Source organism: Rutidosis leptorrhynchoides, chromosome 3 (assembly GCF_046630445.1).
Source record: "Rutidosis leptorrhynchoides isolate AG116_Rl617_1_P2 chromosome 3, CSIRO_AGI_Rlap_v1, whole genome shotgun sequence".
NCBI classification, from domain to species: Eukaryota; Viridiplantae; Streptophyta; class Magnoliopsida; order Asterales; family Asteraceae; genus Rutidosis; species Rutidosis leptorrhynchoides.
Genome location: NC_092335.1, coordinates 551,196,639 through 551,209,187, shown reverse-complemented (window position 1 = coordinate 551,209,187; position 12,549 = coordinate 551,196,639). Strand labels below are relative to the sequence as shown.

Here is a 12,549-nt window from a genome sequence, read left to right as displayed (position 1 = left end):
TAAGAAACGGAAACTATAAGAGTTGACTTACGATGCATATATATAAGCTCAAAGATGTAGCAAATTTGTCATCACCAAAAGAGGTCAAATATCTTATTTCCTGTGAAGATAAAACAACTTTTTACCCTATTAATCTTACTCAAAAAACATAAAAATACAAATATACAATCAAACTGAATATCATATTCACAAATATATTTCTTACATTTTGTTTCAAAGTACATTTTAAATTTTAATCAGCTGATCTACATTTCAAATTGAAGTACAAGTTCTAGGGAAACAAGCACCCATACAAACTTAAACTTTAAAATAAGTGTGTAAATATTTTCATCCACTTATGAAGTAAATTACAAAAGCAATATCAGTATAAAATCTAATCTACAAAATTGAGGACCTACCAATTAGGAGCTTTTAATCATTCTTGATTTTCAACAACTGATCTCTTGCTCCATCCATGAACTAAGCTAGTGTACGTCATTTCATCTAAATCTACACCTTTTCGTGACATGTCACCAAACAATCGAACGACATCATCAATCTTCCCTTCTTTTGAAAACCCGTTAGCAATTGTATTATAAGTAACAACATCAGGAATAACTCCATTTTCTTCCATCTGACCAAGAATCTTCATAGCCAATTCGGTTTGACCAAGTTTGACATACCCATTAATTATAACGGTATACGTAAATTTATTCGGGTGTATACCGTAAGAACACATTTCGTGCAACGTACTATCTACTTTATCCATTTGACCCATTTTACAATAACCATTGATTAAAGCCGTATAACATACAACATTTGGCGATAAACCATTTTTCCTCATTTCATTGATAATAATCTTTGCATCGTCTACACATCCGTTAATTGAATATCCATGAATTAACGAAGAATAAGTGACGGAATTCGGCTGAATACCTTTACTTTTCATGTCGTTAAAAATTCTAACGGACTCCGTTATATCCCCGTTAGCAGAATATGCTCTAATAAGTGTATTATAGATAAAAGAGTTGACTTCCATTTTCTTGTTGACCATCTCATCAAACAAATTTTTTCCCTTCTCGATTTCATCGTTCTTGCAGAACCCTTCGATCAAAATTCCGTAAGTATAAACGTCCGGAATTAAACCTTGATCTTGACACTTTTCCAATAACGTTACGGCTTCATCCATTTTACCCGTTTTGCATAACCCGTTTATAAGCGAAGTGTAAGTCAAAGTATCCGGTAAAACCCCTTGTTTGACCATTTCTTCACTTAATCGCAAACCGTCATCGTATCTTGACTTTTTGCAATACCACGAAATCAACGTGTTATACGTAATCGTATCCAAATTATAACCTCTTTGCACTATCTCTTTAACAATCTTTATTGCATCCTCAATATTATTAGATTCACAAAGACCGTTAATAAGAGCGTTTGATGTCACAATATTAGGATAGATATGTTTTTCAAGAAGCTTAAACCAAATATCAACTGCTTCTAAATGCTTACCGTGCTTACACAGCCCACTAACGATTGTCGTTAACAAACTATCATTCGGTCTTAAATCTCTTAACAACATTTCATTAAGATAACGAACCGTTAAGTCCCATTTTGAACACTTGCAGAGCCAATGAATAACGGATGTAAATGAACCAGCATTTACAGTTAAACCAAGTGATATCATTTCTTCTAGAAGCTTCTCAGCATCACTCATTTGATTCATATAACAATAACCTTTAATAAGTGTGTTTAAAGTGACCGAATTCGGATTTACACCCTTTGATAACATATCGTCCTTAACAAATAATGCTTTCTTCATATCGCCCATTTTACAGTACCCGTTTAACAATGTATTATAAACAACCTCATTTGGGACAAACCCATTAGCCGTCATCTCACTTAAAACACGGCCCGCTTCATTATATTTCTCGATTTTCAACAAACCGTTAATAATTACACTATATGTAATAAGACTAGCACTAACACCTTTCTTGATCATTATTTCTTTGACCCGAAAAGCTTCTTCCAATTCATGATTCTTGCATAAACCATGAATGATATTGTTATACGTCACAACATTTGGCAAAACACCAATTTCTTCCATTTCGGATAAAAGCTTCATAGCATCTTTAATCCTTCCATCTTTACACAAAGCATTAATTGCAGTCGTAAATAAATAAACATCCGGTTGAATACCTTTACGTAAAACCCTAAAGACTTCATGACATTTTTGAAGCAAATTCGACTTCACTAAACAATTTAAAAGGAAATTACAAGTGTTTAAAGATGGAAACACACCCTTTTCTGAAATCAACCTAACGACATCCGATGCATTATCAAGCCCGAAACCAAAACCTTTAAATTGTGTACAATAAACATGAATCAACAAATCAAACGTTCGAACACCAACAACCGAATCCTCAAATGTATGATAAAATTCCACAAAAGCAGTAACAATTTCGGTATGTTTAGTCTTGAAATCATCAACATTATGAAGTGACACAGGTAGCTTATCATCAACTAGCTGAATTAAAAGTAACCTAGCTGGCGATTCGAGTTTCGAACCAAGTAATAAATGAATCAATAAACAATAAGACTTTATTGTGAATTTAAACCGACAAGATTGTGTAGCATAATAAAAGAATTGTAAAGCAGTTCTAGGTTTAATAGAAGACCTAATATCAACTAATAAAGAATCAAATTGAATTGGAGATAAATGTGTAAGTATATGTTTAGATACATACGTTTTGTCTATTGATGAAGAAGGGTTTGAAAGAAGTAAAGTTACCGACTTTATTAAATCTTGATGATTGTTGAATGATGGGGGTGGTTGTTTGGGTGAAATTTTGGAATGGGTTTGTTGGGTTGATGCAGCAGATTGAAATGGGTTTCTTTTAAATGGTAAAAGTTTGAGTCTTTTTAAATCCATGAACAGAGGATTGAAGAAAAGGGGTTTTTAGGGTTGAATTTGTTAGATGAAAGATTATTATGGTGATTCATGGTGGTGGAGATGGTGCCATTAGTGTTTGAGAAAGGGCCACGAGATCTTGGTTTGTAATTTAATTAACCGCAAAACCCTGGTGTAGGGTTTGGGACGGAGGGAAGTCAATAAGAAATTTTAAGGCCACTTAGACTAAACTATTCATCCTCTTAACCTTCTATATCAGCGCCACATCAACACCAATATTCTATAACTAATCCATAACTATCAAGTCCAAACAATAAAAAGCCATTGGAACCCACAATTACTATAACCAACCTTCATACTTTCGTTAAATCCATGGTATAAGCGGGTAACTAAAGCGGGTAACTAGCTCGTGCCTATGATTCATTACGGGTAATGACGGGTAATGAGCTGGTAACGAACGGGTAACTAATCATAGGGGTGGTCTCAGCCTATTGTATCATCACCTATTTTGATATTTTGATTGATCTTTCTTTCTTTCTTTTTTTTTTTTTTAATTTGAAAATGGAAAGAAAAAATGGTGGTAAAGTGGGATACTTTTGTTTAGTAGTAGGATGAAAATGGATAGGATGACAATATATTCACCATTTAATTTTTCTTAATCTATATTTATATCCGTTGAATTAAATTTTTTTTTTTTTTTTGAAAGGCAACAAAATTAAATTAATATATACAAGTTACAAAAATACATCAGAGAGCACAAATGTGTATATGCCACTGATAAAAACCGAAATATCCGTTGAATTAATAGACATTCATAAAATATCAAATAAAGTTTTAATTTTATCGCTATTTTGATAATTTAATATAAATTATAACAAATATAAATATTTATTCTTTACATAGATATCGATATTGTAACGACCCAACCCGTTATCCAACCGAAAATGCAACATAAATTTATTTTTTATACAGAAGGGGTGCGCGGCGCGCAACCCCATATGTGCGCGGCGCGCACGTAGCCTGACAGCTTGCTGTCCAAAATTTCCATTTTTCGATTAATGATCGCCCACTTCCCGACACTTTTAGACGAAACGGTTTTCACGACATTTAATAATAGTTAAAACTAACACGTTTCTATAATAAAATGAGTTTTACGACACCGGGCCCACATCGACCGTTTTACGACTTTCTTACAAAATACAAGTTTCCGACCACATGATTTTAACACAAAATAAAAACCGAGCATGGCGATTGGGGATACGCTACCCAATCCTAATCGATCCAAAAGCACGTTTTCTAAAGCAACCTACGCGAGTCCACTAGTTCTCACGCTTACCCGAGCCACCGCTGTGACGCCCCGTACTAAATCAACATGTACGGACCATCAACAACAGGATCATTACAAGGTCAAACACTATATGCGTTTTCAAAACAAGTTTGCATTCATGATAAAAGGTGACGTCATAACTAACGTCGAATGTTTTACATCAAAAGTATGCTTCTATGAATAGAAGCAAATATAATAGTGCGTGACCCTTAGGTCGTTACAAATCATTGTTTCAAAAGTATTAAAGTTTGAATGCAAGATAAAGTGTTTCATGCGGTGACTTCTCTAGTAAAGCACAGCGGAAGTCTATGAGGCATGACTAGTACAACAGCGGAAGCAAGCAAACCTTAAGCACCTGAGAAAAACATGCTTAAAAACGTCAACACAAAGGTTGGTGAGCTATAGTTTAAGTATAACAGTAATGTAAGGTAGGCCACGAGATTTCAGTGCTTCAACAAGCGTTTCAAAACAGTATGTAAAGTATATGTTTAACCGTGGGCACTTGGTAACTAACTTAACGTTTATAACCCCCTGAAAGTACACTTGGCGAGTGCGTATGTATACGAAGTATTAAACACCAGTTAAATGCTAGCGCTACTAGCCCGAGTGGGGATGTCAAACCCTATGGATCCATATCTAAGATTCGCGTTCACCGGTTCAAAAACCAATGACTAAACGTTACCGAGCTAAAGGGAATGTTTATGCCGTTGTATAACCCACACATATATAAAGTTTAAGTACTCGTGCCTAGTATGTAAAACGTAAAACACGCATGCATTCTCAGTCCCAAATAGTTAAAGTAAAAAAGGGATGCTATAACTCATAGTGGTAAAGTAGTAGTAAAGTTGAGTCGGGTAGTAAGCAAGTATGTAGGTCCGGAAAGTCCTCAACCTAAGTCAAATATTACTAAGTCAGTAAATTGTCCCAATAGGTTTAAAAGTATGTAAATTAGGTCTTAAAGGTCATCATCAATCATCATCAAATAAAAGGTGTAAAGTAAGTTTCGTTCATGAAAAGAGTTTAAAACAAAGGCTGACTTCGATCAGTCACCACGGCCTCTACACAAACTGAAATGAGGCGAGACCAGTGGCCATAGCTCCATATATGAGTCCTTTAGTTGCTGTAAAAATTTCAGAAGCAAACTCGTCTTCTTTTGACCGTGGTGACGGTCTAAGTGTGAGTAGGTCAGAATTTTCAGCACAACGTTAAAAGGACATAGTGACGTTCGGAGGGCCATAGATCCTAAACCGTAACTCGGATTAAGACGAGTCTTAAACGAAAAATTATCTAATCGAACATATTTAACTGAAAATCAACTTTATAATAGCTCAGGTATTCTTATCAGACCCTAAAAACAGTAGGTTTAGTGTTCCGGTGGGTTCTTGGTGCTCGATGCTCATCACGGTTCTCATCCTTGATGCATATAGCTTCAAGTGTACAACTCGTTGAGGCGTTTGCATCATCTTTACCAAGTTTTGACCATCATATCACAAGTGTAAGTCTAAGATAAGTAGCACAACTCAATTAAGTGTTGAAAGTAGTTTGATGAACCAAAGTTACACCAAGATCTTAGATCCGACACATACATGAACTCTAAAAGTAATATTAAGCTACAAACTTGAAAGTAAACTAACTAATCAAGATCTTAAGTTGTAGAACATAGTTCTTAGTTAGATCTTGAAGATCCAAGACCCAAAAGTCTAGATCTAAAGTTATTAAGTTAAACCTTAAGTTATAACACTTGAATCTTTACTTTAATGAAACCATAAGTTATGAAACTTAGATTTTCATCTTGTAAAGTGTATGTAAGCTTATGAGCTCTTGATTATGACAAAATAAGTAGACCATAAGCTATAGAAACTTAGATCTTTCATAAGTATGTGAAGTTGTAACTAGAAAGTTAAACTTCCATGTTCTTGAACTTATAAAGTTAGCTTTTAGTTCAAGAAAGTATGAGATCAAGATTAACTTGTAATACTTGACCATTTAACCAAAACACGAATTGATACATGTACAAAATGAAGAAATAAATTATATATACAAGTATTATGTTCATGGTTGTTCATACTTGAAAAGATTCAAGCCAAAGCTTAGATCCTTAAGAAAGTAAACTTTAAGTTTACAAACATGAACACAAGTAATGATTTTACAACTCATGAACTTTCAATCTTTTAAAGCATTAAGTGTAGAACATAAGCTAGAAAGTTTTGTTCCTTGTATGTTCTTGCATGAACAAGATAAAATGAAGAACAAACTAGAAAGTTTGGTTCTTAATCAACAACACACAACTACAAGTAAGTAAATAAACATAAAACAAAAACAAGTAATGATGATGATGAGGTGTTTGGTTTCGGTTTCAAGGAGAGAAAGGAAGAAGAAATAAAGCTTGTAACTTACAAGGTAGAGAGAAAATGGAGAGTAAAATGAAATGCAAGTAAGTGTATGTGTAAATGTGAGAGGATACTAGTGAACAAGTAGTCAAAAAAAAAAAAATTGAACCCTCCCTTGTACTACCCAATGCCGACGGTTCCAAGGGAATCAAGAGGAAGGGAAATGTCTACTAGTTACTTCATGTATTTGGCTCAAAAAAAATGGTAATAAGGTTGCATGGTGTTGGAACAAGGTGTAAGTATGTAGTAACTAGATTCCATATGCATTAATCAAACTAGTTAAGCCCTAAAGTAATACTTACATGAAAGATGGGCTAATTAGTCCATTAAGATAAGTATGGTGGGCTTCTAAGTCCATTAACATTAATAAAAGCCCAAGTTTAAGTAATTAACAAATTAATCCAATAAAAGCCCAAGTAATTAACTAGTAACCCTAGTTAATCAAAAATGATTAATAAAAATTAATCATGAATGTAAATAATATTCTAAATATTATTCGTGAAAAGTTCGTGTGTCACAAAGACGTGTCGAGCAAATAAAAGTCAATCGCAGTAACAAGTAAATGCATAAAAATACATTCATTAACACGTAAGCATTAATAATAAACATTATTAATTAAATGTTGGAAAATCCAGGGTCGTTACAACCGCATCCATGCAAATCTATAAAAATGTAAACAACGAGAGGGTAAGCTAACGCTTAGTGAGTGAGAATATACTACATACATATATATGCATAAAATGGACACACCACACAAATAATCAAATAACACATACCGGAGCATCCAAGTATAAGGCAAGCTAATCTAAGCGTACCGTACAATCGCTATACACAAGCTAAGAAGTTAACAAAGTAAGTTCACCAACGACGATATGAACAACTCCAACAAGCTACACCCGAAGGGTTAGCTACATCACAATGATATATATAACAATAAAGCGTACAACGCCCAAGGTTAACCCCTTAACCCAATACCAAAAGTCAATTACCACAATGAAGATTGGCCGAACTACACGAGCCTTAGTAAATCCGCAACCACACGAGATCACTATCTCAATAAGATGACCAAACTACACGCGTCATCGTGAATCCGCATCCACACGTGATCCACTTCTCCAATCACAACTCAATGCCAACCCTTCGCCATTGGGGTTGTATAATCCACATCACAAGCATATGTGATAACGTACACACACCTCGCCAAAGGTGGTCAACCAAAATACACAACCTTGCCAATTGGACCTAAACACAAGTCCATCAAATCTACCTATATGTGAAGTGAGCTTTATAACCGCAAACCACTTCACCCGACCCGCACCCATCCTACACATACATATGTACATAGGATATTAACACTCACCTTGTCGTCTTGAAGAGTGCTACCGAATAATCCGCAACCCGCCGATGGAATGTACCTATTCCAAAATCACAATACAAGTAATACACTTAGAGTGGATTTACAAACCAACTCAAAACGACACTTAGTGCAATTTCGACCAATTGCACTTCCAAGCACAAACCGCGTCCAAACTAACCAATAATCACTAACACAAGTGAAAATGGTCCTAATATGCCAATTAAACCCAAACACAAGTGTTAAACACTTATCATTCTCAAAATCACCCATAAACCCTAATTTTGACTCAATTCAAATTTAGTCTTTCAAATACACTAAATTGGGTTCCAACACTTACATAATCACCAAACCTAGTGATTAGACCCAATTACAAGTCCTAATCATGGCCAATTCAGTTTCCAACCCAAAACCCACCAACAACAACAATAGACCCGATTACTAGCAACACTAAACTCACTTCATGAGTTTAAATGGGTTTCTCAACAATTTAAGTTCAAACCCTAACTTTGAATATCAAATCAAACATTGAAATTCGGAGTTAGAACTTACCACAACAACCAAAACGTAGCTAGGAACGAGGTGAACAACTTTAACACTCGAGCTTTTGATCAATTCTAGCTTCTTCTTCTCCAAAACCCCAATTCTCTCTCTAAAACTCTCTCTCTATCTCTCTCTCTAAGATAGTTGAGAGTGTTTGTGGATGTTAAAGTGATCCAAACTTGGATCCAAATCTGCTAATATGGCTTTAGATTCGTCCCCAAGTGAAATGACCATAATGCCCTTCATTTAAATCAAATTAGAAAAAGACAGAAAACTATCGCTGGTAAGGTGCGCGGCGCGCTCACCTAGTAGTGCGCAGCGCGCACAATGATCTGAGCAATATTTTAGCTTTTTAATTCACGCCATGCTTCATACACTTTATGTACGCCATTTATACTCTATGTACAATAAATATTAGTGTCTTACAGATATGTAGATGTATATGTATATATTTTAGTATGTAATTGTATTTCGGATGATAATGAATGTATTCATAGAATATAAATTGTCTTCCATATCCAATTCACGAAATATTTAGATCATTTATGTTCATTATTCGTCCATTTACATCATTCATATTCATTATATATTAATCGAATCAGGTGATATCCATGGATAAAACATCCATTACTATTCAATATTCTAATTATTACCAAACCCATATTATGTATAAAAAATAGGTATTTACTAAACACATGCCCCCTTCAAATATATATCCTTAATTAAGGAAAAAATTATTTGAGTGGTTCCTGTATTTTACCTCAAATTTCACGTGGATTTTCTATGTTTTTTTTACTTGGATGGTCACTGTAATTTAAAAATGTTACGTGTGTGGTCCATGATGCTAACAGACGTTAAAAAATTCCGTTAAGTAAACACTTTGATGGTCCCTGATGCTAACATGCGTTAATCGTTTCGGTTCTGCATTTCGTTTACAAATGGTCTAACTAGCTATATCCATAACTCCATTAATCACATGTGGTGGGAATTATGCATTTGCGGAAGCGATGCCACCAACTAACAGTCAACCCACACAACAAACGAATGATAAACAATTATAAAATAAGATAGGCAACGAACACGACACAAGAATTTTACGTGGTTATATTTAATCTCTAATCACATTGAGAATTTTTTAGTCGTTGGGCACAAACTAGTAATGTTTCTTTATTATTTACATGCACAAAGTTATTAGAGGTTATGGTTACATTATGTGATGCCCCGTACAAAACCATCGTGTACGATTCATCAACAACATGATCATTACAAGGTCAAACACTATATGCTGTTTCAAAACAAGATTGCATTCATGAATAAAGGTGACGTTTTAACCAACGTCGAATGTTTAACAACCAAAAGTATGCTTCTACGAATAGCAAGCAATAATAGTACGTGACCCGTAGGTCGTTACAAATACATCGTTTCAAAAGTAATAAAGTTTGAATGCAAGATAAAATGTTTCATGCGGTGACATCTCTAATAAGCACAGTGAAAGTCTACAAGGCATGACTAGTACAACAGCGGAAGCAAGCAACCTTAAGCACCTGAGAAAAACATGCTTAAAAACGTCAACACAAAGGTTGGTGAGCTATAGTTTAAGTATAACAGTAATGTAAGGTAGGCCACGAGATTTCAGTGCTTCAACAGCGTTTCAAAACAGTATGAAAAGTATATGTTTAACCGTGGGCACTTGGTAACTAACTTAACGTTGATCACCCCCTAAAAGTACACTTGGCGAGTGCGTATGTTTACGAAGTATTAAACACCCGTTAAATGATAGTGCTACTAGCCCGAGTGGGGATGTTAAACCCTATGGATCCATATCTAAAATTCGCGTTCACCGGTTCAAAGACCAATGACTAAACGTTACCGAGCTAAGGGGAAAGTTTATGCCGTTGTATAACCCACACATATATAAAGTTTAAGTACTCGTGCCTAGTATGTAAAACTTAAAATGAGCATGTATTCTCAGTTTCCAAAATAGTTAAAGTAAAAAAGGGATGCTATAACTCACAGTGATAAAGTAGTAGTAAAGTTGACACGGGAAAAGTAAGCAAGTATGTTTGTCCGGAAGGGTCCTCAACCTAAGTCAAAAGTTACTAAGTCAGTAAATCGTCCCAGTAGGTTTATAATTATGTAAATTAGGTCTTAAGTATCATCATCATTAATCATCAAACAAAAATTATAAAGTAAGTTTCATTCTAGAAAAGAGTTTAAAACAAAGGCTGACTTCGATCAGTCGCCACGACCTCTATACAAATTGAATTAAGGTGGGACCAGTGGCCATTGCTCCGTATATGAGTCCTTTAGTTGTTGTAAAAATTCCAGAACCAAACTCGTCTTCGTTTGACCGTGGCGACGGTTTAAGTGCGAGTAGGTCAGAATTTTTTCAGCACAACGTTAAAAGGACATAGTGACGTTCGGAGGGCCATAGATCCTAAAACGTAACTTGGATTAAGACGAGTCTTAAACGAAAAATTATATACTCAAATAGATATAACTGAAAATCAACTTTGTAGTAGCCCAGGTATTCTGATCAGACCCGGAAAATAGTAGGTTTAGTGTTCCGGTGGGTTCTTGGTGCTCGATGCTCATCACGGTTCTCATCCTTGATGCATATAGCTTCAAGTGTACAACTCGTTGATGTGTTTGCATCATCTTTACCAAGTTTTGACCATCATAACACAAGTGTAAGTCTAAGATAAGTAGCACAACTCAATTAAGTGTTGTAAGTAGTTTGATTAACCAAAGTTACATCAAGATCTTAGATCCGACACATACATGAACTCTAAAAGTAATATTAAGCTACAAACTTGAAAGTAAACTAAATAATCAAGATCTTAAGTTGTAGAACATAGTTCTTAGTTAGATCTTGAAGATTCAAGACCCAAAAGTCTAGATCTAAAGTTACTAAGTTAAATCCTAAGTCATAACACTTGAATCTTTACTTTAATGAAACCATAAGTTATGAAACTTAGATTCTCATCTTGTAAAGTGTATGTAAGCTCATAAGCTCTTGTTTACAACAAAATTAGAAGACCATAAGCTATAGAAACTTAGATCCAACACAAGTATATGAAGTTATAACTAGAAAGTTATACTTCCATGTTCTTGAACTTACAAAGTTAACTTTTAGTTTCAAGAAATATGAAATCAAGATTAACTAGTAATACTTGACCAAATTAACAACATTTCAACTTTAAAGTACATAAAATGAAGAAATAAATTAAATCTACAAGTAACAAGTTCATGGTTGTTCATACTTTAAAGATTCAAGCCAAGGCTTTGATCTTTAAGAAAGTAAACCTTAAGTTTACAAACATGGATTCAAGTATGGTTTTTACAACTCATGAACTTTAAATCTTTAAAACATTAAGTGTAGAACCATAAACTAGAAAGTTTAGATTATTTGTTCTTGGTTCTTTACAACAAAAGATGAAAGTAACCAAGATTAGATGAAGATACAAGTTATAGAACTTGATCTTTAACAAAGATAAACAACAAGTAAGTAATCAACAACAAAGAACAAGTAATCAAAACAAGCAAATGATGATGATGTATATGTATATATTTCGGTTTTACAAGAGAAAAAAAAGAAGAAAAAGCTCAAGTTACTTACAAAGTAGAGAGCAAATGAGAGAAAATGAGAAGTAAGTTTGTGTGTGTGAAAAAGTGAAGTGAAATGAGAGAATAAGTAACCAAAATTTGAAAGCAAATCCACCCTCCCACTCCACCTTGGCCGACGGTCATAGGCTCCCCAAAGAGGCAATGTCAAACTTCAACTTTCTAATATGGGGAGATGGTGCATGCTTGGAATGGTAATAAAGTTAATTTGCATGGGAACAAGGTGTAAAGATACTTGTAACAAGATTCCTTCACTAATTAATCCTTGATTAAGTTTAAAGTCATTTACATAATGTTGGGCTCTTAATTAATCCATTAAGATAAGTAGGGTGGGCTTCTAAGTCCATTAACACAAGCCCAAGTCCAAATAAGTAATAATCTAAATAAAAGCCCAAGTAATTAACTAGTAACCTTAGTTAATTAA

General features: G+C 34.4%; 1 protein-coding gene across 1 annotated transcript; it reads right to left on the bottom strand.

Annotated features, from left to right (window-relative positions):
• Positions 1 to 404: 404 nt before the first annotated feature.
• On the bottom strand, positions 405 to 2,908 carry LOC139898531 (uncharacterized). Its single transcript, XM_071881285.1, has one exon. It carries the CDS (start codon positions 2,906 to 2,908, stop codon positions 416 to 418), a length of 2,493 nt encoding a protein of 830 aa, XP_071737386.1. The 3' UTR covers positions 405 to 415.
• Between the last annotated feature and the right edge of the window lie 9,641 nt (positions 2,909 to 12,549).